Below are 18877 nucleotides of genomic sequence, written 5' to 3' on the forward strand. Positions count from 1 at the left end.
TTGTCAAGGCTTTTCTTTATTGAAGCTTTCCTTAAAAGCCCGTAACTAAGAACGAAGGGAAGAAAGTTAAGTAATAACACCGCAAGATTCATCCTAACGACATATTTACATATATACACATACGTGTTTACACATTCAACCTTCCACTTTTTAAGCAATGAGGGAGCGCGATATCTTAGCAATGGCTTTTTATAGCCCTCTCCGACGGGTTTACAGAATCAGGCTCTTCCTCCCTCCCTCCCCCCCGCCTAAAATCTATGTCCTCATTTTACCAACCTCAGGAGGGAAGGCTGAGTCAACCTTGAGCCGGTCAGGATTGAACTGGTGGCAAGTGGAAAGGAAGAGTCAACATGCAGAATTGCATTCTAACCACTGCGCCACCCACGGCTTATAAATTCCCATTGCAAGTTGCTTGTTCCTGATTATGCCCTGGGCAGGACTGGAACACAGGACATCTCACTCCTAACAAGCCTGGCGAAGCATATCGACCGCGCTGGAGATGGGAGTTTCTTCCGTGATGAGATGTTATTGGACTACTTTCTTGGGAAAGTAGAGGGTCTTGTGAATCAGATCTTTGACAGCTGACACGTCATCTTTAGCTATAGGGGGGGGGGAGGAGGAAGGGAAGTTATATTGTTACATAAGAGCAGTGCTTCTCAATTATTTTCTGTTATGCCCTCTAGAGGAAGAAGTAAACATTTCACACACACCAACAGGACGATCGTTTGCAGTTTTTGGCACATTTTCGCTGAAAAAACTCAAGCGGCTTATCGGTGTGATTGGGTGTACAGTGTTCCCTCGCTTTTCGCGGGGGATGCGTTCCGAGACCGCCCGCGAAAGTTGAATTTCCGCAAAGTAGAGATGCAGAAGTAAATACACTATTTTTGGCTATAAACAGTATCACAAGCCTTCCCTTAACACTTTAAACCCCTAAATTGCAATTTTCCATTCCCTTAGCAACCATTCAGATTATTACTCACCATGTTTATTAAAGTTTATTAAAAAAAATATTAAAGGCAGACGAAAGTTTGGCGATGACATATGATGTCATCGGGTGGGAAAAACCGTGGTGTAGGGGAAAAAATCGCGAAGTATTTTTTAATTAATATTTTTGAAAAACCGTGGTATAGACTTTTCGCGAAGTTCGAACCCGCGAAAATCGAGGGAACACTGTAATGTGTTTAAGTGATGTCTTAATTTATTTGACTTCATGCTGTCCGCTGCCAACATTTTTACACACAGTAAACATCCTGGTCTTTCCTCGTCTCCCACCGTAGCCACAGTGAAGCCGAGCGCTACATACCCTTCGTCCTATTTCTTTGCCAAAAAATAAACTCCTTGTAGATCAGTGTGTGCATATTCACTGCTAAGACATCTTTAAAGAATTGTGTACAACCTGGGAGTTATGTTACGTTCTTGGCAGGGACGGAACTCCTCGGCAGGAACAACCGCAAAAGAAACTTCGCAACATGAAGCTTTGGTAGAAACCATCACACACGCAACCAACTTACCAACATCCAGCCGAAGCAGGAGTTCCCTGCATTCCGAATTATTTTCGAGTGTCTTCAGCAAGTTGGTGGACTCCATCCTTTCTAACTGTATGTCCCAGTAGATGTAGATCTTTTGGTTGAAACTGACGTAGACCAGGCAAGGGCTGTTATAGTCCCCTTTACAAGAATAGAAGCCTGGGGAGAGGAGATGACGCCATTCAAGAAGAGAAGGACCGCCAGAATCCAAGGAGGCCTGCTTTAAATCCCTACATGACATTTCAAATACTTTTCCCCCCTCCATAATTCATCCATACATTTGCATTGGTACCTCTGCTTAAGAACTTAATTTATTCTGTGACCAGGTGGTTCTTAAGTAGAAACATTCTTAAGTAGAAGCAATTTTTCTCATAGGAATCAATGTAAAAGCAAATAATGCGTGCAAACCCATTAGGAAAGAAATAAAAGCTCGGAATTTGGGTTGGAGGAGGAGGAGGAAGAAGAGGAGACAGTCGCTGCCGAAGGAAGAAGGTGAGGTGAGGGGAATCAAAAAAATCCCAAAGTTTAAGGCTTAAAAAAAAAGGGGACTCAGGCGGTGAGAAGGAGCACGCGTCTCCAATACACCCAGCTTGAGGCTGCCTCCCATACACTGGCTGCTGCTACCTGCTTCCTCTTCCTTCCCATGCTGAAGGGCTCCCCTCTCCTCTCGCTCTGTAGCCGGCACCTTTCCTTCGCTGTGGTGACTCCTCGGCTGCCCAGAGTGAAGGGAGCGTTTCTTTTCTCTGGGTGCTGGCAGAGGTTTATTCCCTCTCCAAGCGCCCAGAGAAAGGAAAATGCTTCGTTCACTTTGAACTGCCAAAGCCTCCTTAAGCGCCACCGAAAGGCTCCTCTGGCAGTCCAGAAAAGCCCGAGATGGATAGGATTAAAGGGGGAATGGCAGGAAACTGGCCGGGCCTTCGTGCTGCTCTCAAATTTGCTGGGAAATTTTTCCGGGCTCAGATTCTTAAGTAGAAAATGGTTCTTAAGAAGAGGCAAAAAAATATTGAACACCCAGTTGTTTTCTATAAAAGTTCTTAACTAGAGGTGTTCTTAAGTAGAGGTACCACTGTACCTTAATTCTTAACAAAATAGTTACCTTTCCCCGAGTGTATCTATTCACAATACATTCTATAGTTAACAGACAGGTAATTCATGTCCCTAATCCTTTCATCAGTGCGTCTCTTAAACATTTTTTCCATATGCTTAATTCTTATATTTTCCTGGGTATTTTAACTACTAACTGTTCTGTCCTGCTGCCGGCCCCAATAATTAGATGCACACAAATTGTCTAATTAATAAAAGGATTTAATATCTACAAAAGTCTCAAAGTTGTAAAAGCCTCTTAAGAGTTTTCAGAGAGAGAGAGAGAGAGAGAGAGAGAGAGAGAGAGAGAGAGAGAGAGAGAGAGAGAGAGAGAGAGATCTGTAATCCCCAAATCAATCAGAATAGAGCTGGAAGGGACCTAGGAGGTCGTCTTAGTCCTGGGATTGTGGGGTTTGAGGTTTTTTTGCGGACTTGCAAGTTTTAGAAAATGGCCAGGGATTTGGCTCACCGGCACAGAAGGCGCTGACATTTTCATCCACTTGGAACCTGGCCACTGTCCGGTTGTGATCGATGATGTACGTCTGTCCATCCCAAGCGCAAGCAATCACCTCCTCGTAACCGTTTCCCTGGAAGGGAAGCAAACTTTCTTAGAAAGAAGCCGCTTGTTAGAACGGCAGCCATATTCTTTCTCTCCCCCTCTTTCTCTCGCCTATCTCTGTCTCCCTCTGTCTCTCTCTCTTCCTCTCTCCTCATCTGTTTCTCTCTCACCGTCCCCCTCTCCTCCAACTGTCTTTTCTCTGTCTCTTCTCCGCCTGTGTCTCCCTCCCCCCTCCGTCTCCTGGTCTTTCTCTCTCCCTGTTTCTCCCCCCTCCTCCCCTCTGTCTTTCCATCTCTCCTTCCCTCCATCTCCCTCTCCTTGTCTCTCTCCATCCCTTTCTCTCTTCTCTCTGTCTCTTTCTCCATCTCTTTCTGTCTTCCAGTCTCTCTCCCTCCCCCTCCTTCCCTCTGTCTGTCTGTCTGTCTCCTCTCTTCCTGTCTCTTTCTCTCCCCAGTCTCTCTCTCCCCCTTCTTCCCTCTGTCTGTCTCTCTCCCTATCTCTCTCTCTTCCTCCCTGCCTCTCTCTTTCTATCCCCCCGGTCTCTTTCTCCCTTCCTATCTCTCTCCCTTCTCTGTCTCTCCCTCCCTGTTTCTCTCCATCTCTGTCTCTTTCTCCATCTCTCTACCTCAGTCTCTCTCTCCCCCCTTCCTTCTGTCTGTCTGCCTCTCTCTCTCTTCCTCCCTGTCTCTCTCCATCTCTCTCTTCCTCCCTATCTCTTTACACGTTTCTCTCTCCCTGTCTAGCTATTGCTATTTCACACCGAGAAATGACTCAGTGACAGTCCTTTCATGTCAGGATACATCTTGTTTCCCCCAACTGCCGGTCAGCTAAGCCAAAAGCTTACGGTGACATCCAGTTTTTCCAAAGCAAAAAGTTGATGGTCCACTTGCACAGACCACAGCAGCTTGTCTGCTCCTTCCATGAGCTTCAGGGTCCCTGGAAGTGGGGAAAAGAAAGGCTGAGTAGCAATTTCGCCATTCCCAGAGGGTTCTTGCACAGCAGCGGGTCCAGGCGAGGATCGTTGCAGGATCTTGAAGTGTTTAAACCCTTTATAGGCTGCTACGGGAATGCCAAGGGACCAGAGATAATGTAGCCCACACACAGTTGGTCCAAACCTATATTTAATTGATTAACCACTACTAATAAACTGGCTTAGTAGTGTTCACACACAAATCTTAAATGTCTTTCTTTGAAAAAAAACCAGCTGTTAATTAGACGGCATTAACAGCTGGCCTAAATCTGTGAAGTCAGAAAGCAAAGATAAGGAATTAATCCTGGATATTGCAGGAAGCTTATGGAGGTTGGCAAGATTCATTCATTCATTCATTCATTCATTCATTCATTCATTCATTCATTCGATTTATATGCCTCCCCTCTGAAGATTCCAGGCGGCATATAAATGCTTGGAATCAATCCACAAAACAGAAGCCAAAACAGATAAGCCAAGCAGAGGTTTTCCAAACAAGAGGTACACAAACTATCAAATGAGTTGTTTCCTGCAGAGTTTTTTGTTTCTGAATCAATCCTTAAGTAGGCTTGGGGAGTGGCCACTTAGTCCCAAGCCTATTCCTAGGGAGGCCTACTCCCGAGGAGATCTCCTCCTGAGTATCCATTCCTGCCTATTGGCATTCCACTTAGCTCCAAGCCTACACCCGAGGAGGCCTCCTCCTGAGTAGCCATTCTTGCTTATTGGCATTCCACTTAGCCCCAAGCCTACTCCAAGGAGGCCTTCTCCTGAGTAGCCATTCTTGCTTATTGGCATTCCACTTAGCCCCAAGCCTACTCCCGAGGAGGCCTCCTCCTGAGTAGCCATTCTTGCTTATTGGCATTCCACTTAGCCCCAAGCCTACTCCCGAGGAGGCCTCCTCCTGAGTAGCCATTCTTGCTTATTGCCATTCTACTTAGCCCCAAGCCTACTCCCGAGGAGGCCTCCTCCTGAGTAGCCATTCTTGCTTATTGGCATTCCACTTAGCCCCAAGCCTACTCCCGAGGAGGCCTCCTCCTGAGTAGCCATTCTTGCTTATTGCCATTCCACTTAGCCCCAAGCCTACTCCCGAGGAGGCCTCCTCCTGAGTAGCCATTCTTGCTTATTGCCATTCCACTTAGCCCCAAGCCTACTCCCGAGGAGGCCTCCTCCTGAGTAGCCATTCTTGCTTATTGGCATTCCACTTAGCCCCAAGCCTACTCCCGAGGACACCTCCTCCTGAGTAGACGTTCCTACCTATTGGCAGCTCTGCATGCTTGTGCATTAGGAAGAGGCTCCTCCTCCTCTTCTTCCTCATCACTGCTGTGAGATGCTGGGGGTTCTGAAGGCCCTGGCTGAACCTGTCTCTGGCACCCAGTCCCCACCAGCCTCCTCACTGTCTGACTTGGGTGCCAGCTGCACAGGCCACTTGCGCATCACCTCATTGGCCTTGTCTCAGACAGGATCTGCTACCAGCTGTACGGGCTGCTGGCAGGTCACAACAAGGACATTCTGAGAGAAGGGCATATTATATAAATCAGGGGCGCCAAACTTTTAGCATTAGCATTTAGACTTATATACCGCTTCATGGTGCTATTTACAGTCCACTCTAAGTGGTTTAGAGTCAGCCTCTTGCCCCCAACAATCTGGGTCCTCATTTGACCCATCTTGGAAGGACGGAAGGCTGAGTCAACCTTGAGCCAGTGGTTGAGATTTGAACTGCTGAACTACAGCTAGCAATCTACAGCTAGCGCTCTAACCACTGCGCCACCCCGGCTCTACTTGTGGGCCGTGGACTATTTGCAACGCGCCTGAGCAAGTGGAGGACCGGCGTGTGAGCATACGTGCGTAGAGCCCCATTCGCACGAGCGGTGGAAGCTCTCAGTCCTACTCGTGTTAAGCCCACCGTTCACACAAAGGAAACAATTCCGTCTTCCCCTTCCTTACTCTCCCCTCCCCAGTGCCAGGTTGACTAATGCAGATATAAATTGTTGTGGTTAGCTCTGGCCCAGCTCCTGCCCCAAGGACTGTGGATGTGGGGGAGACATCCACATGCTGCAGGCCTGTTTTGCCCCCGGTGGAATCTGATGATGAAGGCTCCTCTGATCAAGAAGACATGAGTGACAGGGAGGAGGAGAGTGTGGCAGACAGCTCAGAAGGAGATCAATTATCTAGCTCCTCCTTGGATTCAGAACAAGAGTTAATGATACAGCCACGCATGCGGAGAGCGATGCATAGGCAACAACAACTGAGAGATTATTATCAACGAAAATGAGGCCACCTGTGGTTGCGTGGGGCTGTGGTAATTAGTGAGGCTGCTATAAAGAGCAGCCTGTGGGTTTGGCCATTGTGGAGGATTATCTGATCGTTGCGTTTCGTGACTGCTTTACTGACTTGGACCTTTTGTGTGCTGATTGTTCCCCGCTTTGAAACTAAACCAGAGCAAAGTGTGTTTCACTTTGTGAAAGAAGAAGGACTGTGAATTGCCTCACAGCTGCAAGCTAAGTATCACAGAACTGATAAGGGACTTGTACAAATTACCAGTTTGTTTGGAGACGAGTGCTCTTTGCTATACCAAAAGAGGGCTTGGTTTAAGTGAATTTTCATTATAAAGAACATTGTTTTGAATTTTCAAACGTGTGTGTGTCTGAAATTGTATCTGTGCATTTTTGGGAGGAGTCTACCAGGGAGCTCGACAGAACATAAATGAATGTGAATTCAATCCTTTTTCCATCCTTGGGATGTTTGAGCTTCTTCAGGAGTCTCAAAAACTACTTCTGCAGTTGGGGTTTGGTCTTGGAACGAGGGGAGCGGAAGGACAGAAAGCAGAAGAAATTGTGCACATATAAAGCTTAGGCAAGTGAAAGGGGAAAAAACCAGCTATATTCATGTATGCGCATAACTCAGCCGTTGTGGATTGAGAAAACTTTTATTTCTTCAGGAATATCCCGTTTCAGCTTTCGGTTTTGGGAAAGAGTGTTATTGGGAGGGTTTTTGGTTTCAGAAACAACCGAATTGTGATTGCACCGACAATGTGAGAAGCTTATTAGATACAGCCCCATCTCTCTTTCCCCATCTCTATCCCCTTTCTAAGAAAATCAAGACTTACCATCTAAAGTGCAGAGTGCAAACAGACCGCGACCTTTGGCCTCCTTGGAACAACCTGCAGAGAAAAATGCAGGAGGCAGATTAGGAAAGTGCCCTTAACGGAGAGCTTATGCAGCAGAGACAAATTCCTTGTGTGTGTGTGTCCAATCACACCTGGCCAATAAAGAATATTCCATCCCATTCTATTCTGCTATACAGTAGAACCCCGACTTACGAGACTAATTGGTTCCGGAAGGAGGCTCGTAAGTCGGAACGCTCGTATGACGAAACATTGTTTCCCATAGGAAACAATGTAAAGTCAATTAATCCGTGCAACAACAAAAAAACCTGCTGCCGCCGAACGCGGAAGTTAGCGTTCAGAGACAGCTGCGAAGCGGCGCGCGTGTTTTAAAACGTCACAGCCGGCCTGGGGGGCTTGCCAGCACCCCCCCGAGCCCCCCAGGCCGGCTGCAACCTTTTAAAACACGCGGGATACGAGCGCCAAGGAGCTGTCTCCTGAAGCCGAACGCGGAAGTTAGCTTTCGGCTTCAGGAGACAGCTCCTTGGCGCTCATATCCCGAATGTGAGCTCGGGAGGCGAACAAAAATGTCGCTCCCCCCCCAGCTCTTATCTCGAGTAGCTCGTAGGTAGAGCTGCTCGTATGTCGAGGTTCCACTGTATTCTATTCTGTATTCTGTTCTATTCTGCATTCTGTTCTATTCTGCATTCTATTCTATTCTGCATTTTATTCTATTTAATTCTGCATACTATTCTACATTCTGTTCTGCATTCTATTCTATTCTGTATTCTGTTCTACATTCTATTCTATATTCTATTATTTTGATATTTATTCCATTCTATTTCTTTCTGCATTCTATTCTATTCTATTCTGCTTTCTATTCTGCATTCTATTTTATTCTTCATTCCATTCTATTCTACATTCCATTCTATTCTATATTCTATTTCATTCTGCATTCTATTCTCTATTCTATTCTGTATTCTGTTTTGCATTCTATTCTATACTGATATTTATTCTATTTCATTCTGCATTCTATTCTCTATTCTGTTCTGATATTTATTCTGTTCCATTCTATTCCACATTGTATTCCATCCCATTCAAATTTTTAGAACGCAGTCCTCGACTTAAAGCTGTTCATTCAATGACGGCAAAATTACGATGGCCTCAGGAAATAAAGTGCAAGGATTTAGGATCGAACCACCACCTGCATGGGTCATGTGATCATGGCTTGATTGCTGGTCAGCTGAGTCACATTTACAATCGGTCATGCAGCCTCTTGTGGTGCCACGGTCTCAATTTGCTGCCTTCATTGTCAACAGGCCAACGCAAGTGCACCCCTGCCTCTGCTATCGCATTCTGGAGTAGCTGAAATTCTTTTGGGGGGTGGTGGTGTTCAAAGGACAGGTCATTTGGTCACGTCGGGCTGTGGAATCCTGGGAGTTGAAGTCCACAGTCCACAGGTCTTAAAATGTCCAGGTTTGGAGGCCCCTGTTGTGAGTGGACCACGTCCAGCTCAGCTGGTCACAGATTTTGAGGACCAGAAGACGGATGAGTTCTGGCATCACAGGTCACTGTTCTTACCATCTGAGTCCGAGAGTGAGAGCGAAGGGGAATTGGAGACTGAGGAACTACCAGAGACTGTAGCACCCCCAGTTCTGGGATTGAGTGAGTCAGAGGATGATGGGGAATCAGAGGAGGCAGCCCCCCTGTTAGGTGCAAGAGTCAGGAGAATGCGGTCTAGACATGAATATCTGAAAAGAAGGGGTTCTTAATAGAGCTATGGGACACTTGGCCACGCCTTGCCAGTATATAAGGGACATTCTAAGGGGAAGGTGGGTGTGGCGAACATCGTTCCTCATCATGGCTGCTGGAGAATCGAAGCTGAGAGGACTTTCTCAGTTCTCTTCCTTCATGCCTGTGTTATGCTTTGCAAAGTTTTACTGAACCGTAAATTTTATCTAAGCTGCCAGAAATGCTTCAAGGACTAAGCTTTATAGCTCTCTGGCTTGCAGCCCGGGAGTTCTTTATTTCTGAGCGTTGACCTGTCCGGATAGAACAGCCCCCGCTCTGTCTAAGACACGGAGGGATGAAGCTTTGGTTTCATCTCTTTGGAAATCCAGTACATTTTCTAATTTCTCTCCCCCACAATCCATGACTTGAAAATCACCACTTACCTCTGCCAATGGTTCCAACCAGATGAGTGGAAACGTTCTTGTTGTGAATTCTACCTGACGTCTGATGTAGAATGACATCCCGGACGGGGCCTTCCCTAAAAGTGTCATAAAGAAATGGGACAACAGGATTATCTTGTCGTTTGGTGGAAAGAGAATGTTCTGCCTCGGATCCCCAAACACAACAAACCCTCTGTAGTTAAATGTTCCCTTTATTAGGAGCGCCAGGAGCCCCGGCAAAAAGTTTCTCTCTCACTATAGGCTAATAAGTATATCTGGCAGAGAGACGAATAGTTGTCTGCCACATCTATTCATCTCCACCCCTTCCTTTTATCCCCAGAGCTAGGGTAGGGCTTTGCTAGCAGCAGTAGCTCTTCTGTCCTGAGGACCGGCCCATAGATTTCCACTACTCTCCTCTCCTCTGCCTTCTGCGTATCCACATGTTAGGCACAGGACCCAGCTGTTCCTCTGATCAGCCACCTCCAGACCCGGGGGGGCTGTTGTCTCTCCATCTGAGGGCTGACGGATGGTCCAGGCTCTGCTTCTGTCTGTCTCTCTCTCTCTGCCAGTTTCATTCCCTCTTCCTCCTCGGAGCTCTCAGGTTGCTCTGATGCTGACCCTGACTCCCATGCCGCCTCCTCTTCTTCTGACTCAGCTACCAGAGGGGCCTCTGCAGCCAAGAGGCCACAAGAGAGAAGCACGGCTTCTGTTTAGACCCAAAGCTGAAAGTTTGGTGGGTAGCCATCCTTGCTGGGGTAGTTGGCACCTTCTTAAAGAAGCCACCAGGTAAGGTCTGCCATCTTCGGCGTTACCGGTGCGCCCTCTGATGCCATCGCAGGCATCCAGCGGCATGAGATTTTGGCGATTTGCAGCAATATTTTTGCTTCCGTGCATGCGCAGAAGCAAAACAATTGGTGAAAATGGACGAAATCTCACTTGCATGAGCATTTTCACACAAGATTTCACTTGCTGCGCATGCACAGAAGTGAAATCTTGCGTGGGGGTGCCTGCCAGAGGAGTGTAGCTGCGCACCCATCCCAAAAATCGCTACCGGAACAGAGCACCTTCCGATAGCTGGCCTTCACTGGCAGTCACCCATTGTCCTGGCTTGCTTCAGTGGAAAGGGCACCGATAGCACGCAACGAGTCTGATTTGGTGTGTGTGTGAGTAAACACCCACCATGGGAAACCATGATGCAGTATGTGTGGGAACAGCGAAATTTATTTATTTATTGGATTTGTATGCCGCCCCTCTCCGTGGACTCGGGGCGGCTAACAGCAGTGATAAAACAACATGTGACAATCCAATAGTAAAACAATTAAAAACCCTTATTATAAAACCAAATATACATACAAAACATACCATGCATAAATTGTAAAGGCCTAAGGGGGAAAGAATCTCAATTCCCCCATGCCTGATGGCAGAGGTGGGTTTTAAGAAGCTTATGAAAGGCGAGGAGGGTGGGGGCAATTCTTATCTCTGGGGGGAGTTGGTTCCAGGGGGCCGGGGCCGCCACAGAGAAGGCTCTTCCCCTGGGTCCCGCCAAACGACATTGTTTAGTCGACGGGACCCGGAGAAGGCCCACTCTGTGGGACCTAACTGGTCGCTGGGATTCGTGCAGCAGAAGGCGGTCCCTGAGATAATCTGGTCCGGTGCCATGAAGGGCTTTATAGGTCATAACCAACAGTTTGAATTGTGACTGGAAACTGATCGGCAACCAATGCAGACTGCGGAGTGTTGGAGTAACATGAGCATATTTGAGGAAGCCCATGACTGCTCTCGCAGCTGCATTCTGCACGATCTGAAGTTTCCGAACACTTTTCAAAGGTAGCCCCATGTAGAGAGCGTTACAGTAGTCGAGGCTCGAGGTGATGAGGGCATGAGTGACTGTGAGCAGTGACTCCCGGTCCAAGAGGTTGTTAACAGCTGAAGCTCCCTGGGCATTGTCCCTGAGGAATTCTGCATTCCCTCACCTGCTGGACGCAGAACTGTCCATGTTCTCCATGGGGGGTTGCTGGTCTTGTTTCCAAGTGCAGATCAAGATCGCATAACCGCAGCCTGGCTGGGAGACCATCATCTGTGGGGAGCCATCGGCATCCTGGTTCACAGAAAGGCTGTCCACCTGTCCTCACCAAGGGAAAGAATCAAAGGCTCGTCACCTCCGAGAACCTCCATCGTAACTGCCACCTCTACTGTCCCATGTTCTGCACTTTTGTCCTTCCTTTTTTCTTCCTTCCCAACTTTTCCTTCCTTTCTCTCTCCCCAACATTTCCTTCCTTTATCTATTTTGCTTTCATTTTTCCTTCCTTCTTTTCCTTCTTTCTCTTCCTGTTTTTCCTTCACTCCTTCCATGTTTCCTCCTTTTTCCTTTTCCCATCCTCTTTTCCCTCATTCTTTCTATTTTTCCTTCTTCCTATTTTTCTTTCTTTCTCATCCTATCTGTTCTGCTCGGCTGGCTGGCCACCCAACGAGACAGTGTACAAACACACACACACACACACACACACACACACACACACACACACACACACACACACACACACACAGGAGCTTGAAAAAGGCAAAGTTCTTTTTATGTATAAAAGTGGCTTAGAGCCTCAGCCACCACAAAGGAATGCTAGTTTATGATCCGGAGGTCAGGGTTAACGGCTCAAGCCAATTATTCACTTGGCTTGAGAGTCAGAATTCCAAAGCTAGAAGCATCAGTGTCTCCGTTTCTCTCTCAAAACTGAACGATAATTTCCCACACCGCCTTTCGCAGCCCTTCCCTTTTTAACCCTGCTTCCTTGATTGCTGACAGCTGTGCCTTAGAATCTCCATCTGCATCTGCGCAGCTGCTCCTGGCATCCCAGCATTCTACGCACCCTGACATTTAGGATGGGATCATCCATCACCCCTTCCTCGTCTGACTCAGATGAGGCTCAGACTGAAGCTCCTACAGGCTCTGCAGGTCTCTCTGCCTCCCATTCCTCATCAACCTCTCTATCCCCTTCACTGTCTGACTCCTCATGAAGCCAGACAGGCTTCTTTGATCTGACGGACCCGGCTCCTCTGAGTCAAAAGCAGTGACCAGAGGAGCTGCCCGTGAGCCAACTACAACACTATCTTTCATTCATTCTATTCTATCTATTTAGGGCTTTAAAGGTAATGACCAACACCTTGAATTGCACCTAGGGACAAACCGGGAGCCAGTGCAGTCCGCAGAGAATTGGTGTAATGTGGGTGTACCCACAAGAGGTCACGTGGTGCATTCTGGACCAGCTAACTATGCTGACCCCATGCCCCCTGTTCCATTCCCTGGGTTTCTTGATTTATGGAACTTCTATGCTGTCTTTCTATCCTACCTGTCCTTCCAGCAGCCATTTCTTCAACAGCACCAGCTGTCCAGAGAGGCTATCGGAACCCTCGGACGAGTCTTCCCAGCAAAAGGCTCGAACCACGCGGTCAGTATAGCCGATCACCAATTCGTTTTTTCCATCTCCATCTGCGGAGAACGCAGAGCAGATGGACACTTGTAATCATAGAAGAGCCAATGGCAAGAAAATCAAGGAGAAACAAAAGGAACATGTCTTGCTTGTTCCCAAAACATCATACAATGTGCCCTCCAGTAATCAATATCTTTTAAAAAATTGATGGCCTAAGGCAGAACGAAAAATAAATATCTTTTTTTTTTTGCAGTCAAAGGACATGATTCCTGAAGCTAACCTGCTTAATTCTAATGGTTCAAATTAATTCTCAAGGCAATTAGTTAAAACTATGCTTTAATTTCTTTAAAACCCAATTACAAGTTACATTGCTAAACTATAATTTGTAGGTTTTGTTTTACTGGTCAAGAGTTAAGCTTCATTTTTTCGAAGAGGAAGGAGGAAGACTAGGGTCTTGGTGATTTTCTTGCAGATGTTTCATGATCTGGCTAAGTAACATTATCAGTACTAGACGGGAATGGGATTGCAGAGAGGAGGAAGAAGAGGAGAAGGAGGAGGAGGAAGAGAAGAAGGAGCAGGAGGAGAAGAAAAGAGGAGATGAAGAAGAAGAGGAGGAGGAGGAGGAGAGAAGAAGAAAAGGAGGAGGAGGAAAAGGAGAAGATGAAGAAGGAGAGGAAAAGGAGGAAGAGGAGGAGAACAAGGAGAAGAGAAGAAGATGGGGAAAAGAAGAAAAGGAGAAGGAGAAGATGAAGAAGAGGAGGAGAAAGGAGAGAAGGAGGAGAAGAAGAGGACGAGGAGAAGAAGCTGCTTCTGTTCAAAGGGACCACCCACTCACCAATATCATCGATCAGCATAACTTTGGTGTTGGCTGGTATGTGCTGCTTAAATGCCAGCTTTGGATCATCTGGGTTTAGGATCTCGTGGTGGCCCAGCGCATCCCCGTTCTTTGAGGGAGACGTGAGGTCAAAAAGATGAAACCAACCTTCGGCGCTCACCGCGACAACCAAATTCTGGCAAAGAAAAGGTTCCAGCCATGTTACGCTAGCCAACTGTTATTTCTCTGCTAAAATCCTAGGAGTAGAATTGCCCTGTCTGCAGAGTCGGGAAAGCTGTAATTATAAGTCAGTGAAAATGAAGGATCCTTATCTCATAAAGGAATGCGTAACTAGCTTTGATCTGCAGCAGCAGCCTAGCCGCTGGACTGTTATCTTTTAGCTACTCTCACTGAGAAGCTGCCAAGATGAACTCACATGCATGAATTTGGCCTGTACAAATGAGGCTTTCTATATAAAAAGGTTGATTTGAAATATCAGTGAGTGGATTCCCCTCCTTTGTTTTCAATCTGCGTAGTCCCAGAGCAGAACAGTAGGCAGATTATTATTATTATTTTCCTATTTTCTTCCCCCCAAACTAAGGTGCGCCTTATATAATCCAGGGTGTTCCAAACGCAACCTAACCATCAGCTAGATAAAACCCTGACTAAAGAGGAGGACCAGGGTGTGGCTGACAAAACACTTTTAACAATGGAATCAGTGGCATTTTATTTATTTGATTGGTCGAATGATTTATATGCCGCCCTTCTCTGAGGACTGCCCCACAGCTGGAAAACAGCTGGGAAATGTTTGATACTCTGCTACGTAGCACAAGACACGTCTATACAAACATAATTTAGACATTTATTTAAAAAAAGCAGTTACCTTCTTTTTATTACAGACGTCTCCAACACCAACGCAGGTGAGCTAAAAAAGGAAAGCATTGATTCAATTTGCAGGCATGCTCCCCAAAGGTAAAGAACTATAGGAAAGCAAGGATAAATAAGAAGTTGCGCGAATCAATACTTATATTTAAAAAAACAACAACCAAGGAGTATTGCTGGTAAAGGCCATACAGGGGAGCCCAAAAGGTTGACCTCAAAATACCGTATTTTTCGCTCTATAAGACGCACCTGCTGATAAGACGCACCTAGATTTTAGAGGAGGAAAATAGAAAAAAAATATTTTGAGCCAAAAAGGGGAGAGGAAGAGAGGAAGGAGTGAAAGAAGGGAGTGAGGGAGGGAAGAAGGGAGGAAGGAAAAGGAAAGCAACAAATGGAGGGAGGAAAGGAAGGAAGGAAGGAAAGAAAGAAAGAAAGGGGGAAGGGACAGGAACAGAGGAAGGAAGCAAGGAAACTTATGAAAGGGGAGAGTAAGAGAGGAAGGACTGAAGGGAGGGAGGGAAGAAGGTAGGAAAGAGAAAGAAAAGAAGAAATAGAGGAAGGGAAGGTAAAAGAGAGAAAGAAAAAGAGCAAGAAAGAAAGCAAGAAAGAGAGAAAGAAAGAAAATGAAAGAGAAATAAAAATAGAGAGGGGGAATGAAAGAAATGGAATGAGGGAAGGAAGGAGAGAAAGAAAGCAAGAGAAAGAAAAAAGAATGAGAGAGCAAGAGAGAAAAAGAAAGAAGGAAAGAAAGAAAGGCAACTTCAAAGAAAGGCTCACTGAGCATCTCTCACTCTCTCTCTCTTTCTATCCCTTTCTTTCTTTCTCTTCCTTTCTCTCTCTCCTCTTTCTTTATCTCCTCTCTCTCCCTCCCTCTCTCTTTCTCTCCCCCCTCTCTCCCCCTTTCCCTCTCTCTTTCTCTCTCTCTTGCTATCTCTCCCCCCTCTCCCCCTCTCTCCCCCCCTCTCCCACTCTCTTTCTCCCTCTCCCTCTCTTTCTCTCTCTCCCCCTCTCTCTTTCTCTCTCTCTCCCCCTCTTTCTCTCTCTTCTTCTCACTTTCTCTCTCTTGTTTCCTTTCTGTCTGGGCAGATGGCTGCCTTCTGCCTTGGGGCGCGATTCGCCCCCCTCTCCTCCGCCGCCGCCGCCTTCTGCCTTGGGGCGCGATCCGCCCCCTCTCCTCCTCCGCCGCTTCCTGCCTTGGGCGAGCAATCCCGGAGTCCGGGACTGTGTGGCTTTGCGCCATGAAGAGGAAACGGCTCCGGCAGCAGGGAAAAGTCGGCCGTTTTCTCTTCATGGCGTAAAGCCACCCTGTCCCAGACTCCCGGATTGCTCACCCAAGGCAGGGGGCGGCGGAGGAGGAGAGGGGGCGAATCGCGCCCCAAGGCAGAAGGCGGCGGCGGAGGAGGAGAGGGGGCGAATCGCGCCCCAAGGCAGAAGGCAGCGACGTTGGAGAGGGGGCAGATTGCGCCCCAAGGCAGGAGGAGGCAGCGGAGGAGAGGAGGCAGATCGTGCCCCAACGCAGGAGGTGGCAGAGGAGGCGGATCGGGCGGGCAATAGGGCAGCGTGGAGAAGCCAGGGGCGCATTTGGCCGGAGGCACCGTGGGGAGGCAGGGGCGGCCGCGGCTCCCTTTACTCCTATTGCCACACCTCCCCGCCCCCGCCCACCTCCCCGCGGGCTGGCAGGGGGATGGGGAGCACGCGCCCGTGGAAAAGGGCGCTCGGGTGTATTTGGGGGTGCACGTCTGCTCACGGGCGTAGCTTACGGGGAACGGTGGGCCAGGCAGCAGCTAGCCAGCCAGCCGGCGGGATGGCGCTTCCGAATTCGCAGCCTCCCCCCCCCCTCCCTGCCTGCATCTTCGCTCCATAAGACGAGGCTGATTTTTCATCCTACTTTGGGAGGAAAAAAACTGCGTCTTATGGAGCGAAAAATACGGTAAGCCCAACGTCTTTGCAGCAGAATTGCTGTCTGGTTTTTAAACATTACTCTTCTTCAATTGGGCAATTTCAATTCCAAACAACTCTAAAAAATGTTCTTTCTGCACCAATTCAGAAACCTCAAACCGCCCAAGTAGCTGCTGATACAGTTCTACAGAGGAGTCATTGAGTCTGTCATCTGCACCTCTATAACTGTCTGGTTTGGTTCTGCAACCCAACAAGACCAACACAGACTTCAGAGGAAAATCAGAACTGCAGAAAAAACAATTTCTGTCAACCTGCCTTCCATTGAGGACCCAAAAGAGGGCAGATAGACAAACCCCTCGCATCCTGGACACAAACTGTTTCAACTCCTACCCACAAAACGTTGCTATAGAGCAGTGTTTCCCAACCTTGGCAACTTGAAGATATTTGGACTTCAACTCCCAGAATTCCCCAGCCAGCGAATGCTGGCTGGGGAATTCTGGGAGTTGAAGTCCAGATATCTTCAAGTTGCCAAGGTTGGGAAACGCTGCTATAGAGCACCACATACCAAGACAACTAGACACAAGAACATTTTTCCCCAAACACCATCACTCTTCTAAACAAATAATTCCATCAACACTGTTCAATTATTTATTAAGACTGTATTACTATTCTTCTTATACTTCTTACTACCTAATTCTTACACTTCTTACTACCTAATTCTTATGACTATAACCATATTGCTTGTACAGTGTTCCCTCGGTTTTCGTGGGTTCGAACTTCGCGAAAAGTCTATACCACGGTTTCTCAAAAATATTAATTAAAAAATACTTTGCGGGTTTTTTTCCCTATACCACGCTTTTTCCCGCCCAATGACGTCATATATCATCGCCAAACTTTCATCTACCTTTAATAAATATTTTTAAAAATAAACTTTAATAAATAAACATGGTGAGTAATAATCTAAATGGTTGCTAAGGGAATGGGAAATTGCAATTCAGGGGTTTAAAGTGTTAAGGGAAGGCGTGTGATACTGTTCATAGCCAAAAATAGTGTATTTACTTCCGCATCTCTACTTTTTGGAAATTCAACTTTCGCGGGCGGTCTCGGAATGCATCCCCCGCGAAAATCGAGGGAGCACTGTATCTTTCCAATTTCTATTGTTTTATTGGTTTCCTAGTATAGTTCGATAGCTTATTATTAACCTTGACTATGACTAAGGATTGTATCTTTTTATTCTTGATGAATGCATTTTATTCTCCTTATGTACACTGAGAGCATATACACCAAAGACAAATTCCGTGTGTGTCCAATCACACTTAGCCAATAAAGAATTCTATTTTTTTTCCTATTCTATTCATTCTGCATCCTCTCCTCTCCTCTCCCCTCCCCCAACATCCTTTTCCATCAGGGTACCACAGAAATGAGCAGAGCGTAGCCGGAATTGTCCACCAGCCCTTCTGTGAAATTAGCTCTCTCTGGTATCTTTTCTTCCTGCACTGATATTTCTGTTTCTCTTTGATGGTTAGGAAGTGGCATTATCTTTTGAAAACATAGAAACATAGAAGTCTGACGGCAGAAAAAGACCTCATGGTCCATCTAGTCTGCCCATATACTACTTTCTGTATTTTATCTTAGGATTGATATATGTTTATCCCAGGCATGTTTAAATTCAGTTACTGTGGATTTATCTACCACGTCTGCTGGAAGTTTGTTCCAAGGATCGACTACTCTTTCAGTAAAATAATATTTTCTGTGGCCCATCTTTGGACCCGTTCAATTTTGTCAGTATCTTTTTGTAGGTGAGGTCTCCAGAACTGAACACAGTATTCCAAATGTGGTCTCACCAGCACTCTATATAGCGGGATCATAATCTCCCTCTTCCTGCTTGTTATACCTCTAGCTATGCAGCCAAGCATCCTACTTGCTTTCCCTACCGCCTGACTGCATTGTTCACCCATTTTGAGACTGTTAGAAATCTTGAGGCTGTCAAAAATGACTCCCACCCTTCCCTGTCACATCTTTTAAACTTTAGGTCTAGGGCCAGAGGCTGTGTTTATTCATTAATTCCAGCAAGAAATTATAGTTTGGGCCAAAGCAAAGGATTAAAACCCCCCCACTAAAAATGAAGGGCATTTACGGTACTTAGAATAACCTGCGATGGAAGTATCAGATTGTAAATAGTATTAAATGTTCGATTCGCTTCTACTCACCATTCCTTGACAGGAACGCACAGTCCAGGGCTGACTTTCATCATTCTTGTATACAAATAGTTTTCCATTGGTGTCTCCTACCACCAGTTCGTTCAGCTGAAGAGAAAGAGAGAGAGAGAGAAAAAGAAAACATTAATGTCTTTTTTTTTAAAAAAATCACAATTTAATTCATTTTTAAAAATTCTTCAGCCTCCCCTCCATTATTTCTTAATTAAAAATCTCCAATTACGTGACATTG

The 18877-nt window shown here is 46.5% G+C and overlaps 1 protein-coding gene across 2 annotated transcripts in view; it reads right to left on the minus strand.

Moving 5' to 3' along the window:
* ITFG2 (integrin alpha FG-GAP repeat containing 2) overlaps window positions 1–18877 on the minus strand; it is a 22251-nt gene continuing 3374 nt past the window's right edge. For both annotated transcript variants that reach the window (XM_070757043.1, XM_070757042.1), the window contains exons 3-13: window positions 18640–18735; window positions 14532–14573; window positions 13670–13844; window positions 12754–12893; window positions 11383–11531; window positions 9413–9507; window positions 7242–7295; window positions 4013–4104; window positions 3079–3196; window positions 1512–1685; window positions 1–599 (exon numbers count right to left, since the gene is read on the minus strand). In XM_070757043.1, coding sequence (XP_070613144.1) covers window positions 526–599; window positions 1512–1685; window positions 3079–3196; window positions 4013–4104; window positions 7242–7295; window positions 9413–9507; window positions 11383–11531; window positions 12754–12893; window positions 13670–13844; window positions 14532–14573; window positions 18640–18735 — 1209 coding nt within the window. In that variant the 3' untranslated portion in view covers window positions 1–525. The remainder of the gene's footprint in view (window positions 600–1511; window positions 1686–3078; window positions 3197–4012; window positions 4105–7241; window positions 7296–9412; window positions 9508–11382; window positions 11532–12753; window positions 12894–13669; window positions 13845–14531; window positions 14574–18639; window positions 18736–18877) is intronic.

The sequence above is a fragment of the Erythrolamprus reginae genome, chromosome 7 (assembly GCF_031021105.1).
Source record: "Erythrolamprus reginae isolate rEryReg1 chromosome 7, rEryReg1.hap1, whole genome shotgun sequence".
Lineage (NCBI taxonomy): Eukaryota > Metazoa > Chordata > Lepidosauria > Squamata > Dipsadidae > Erythrolamprus > Erythrolamprus reginae.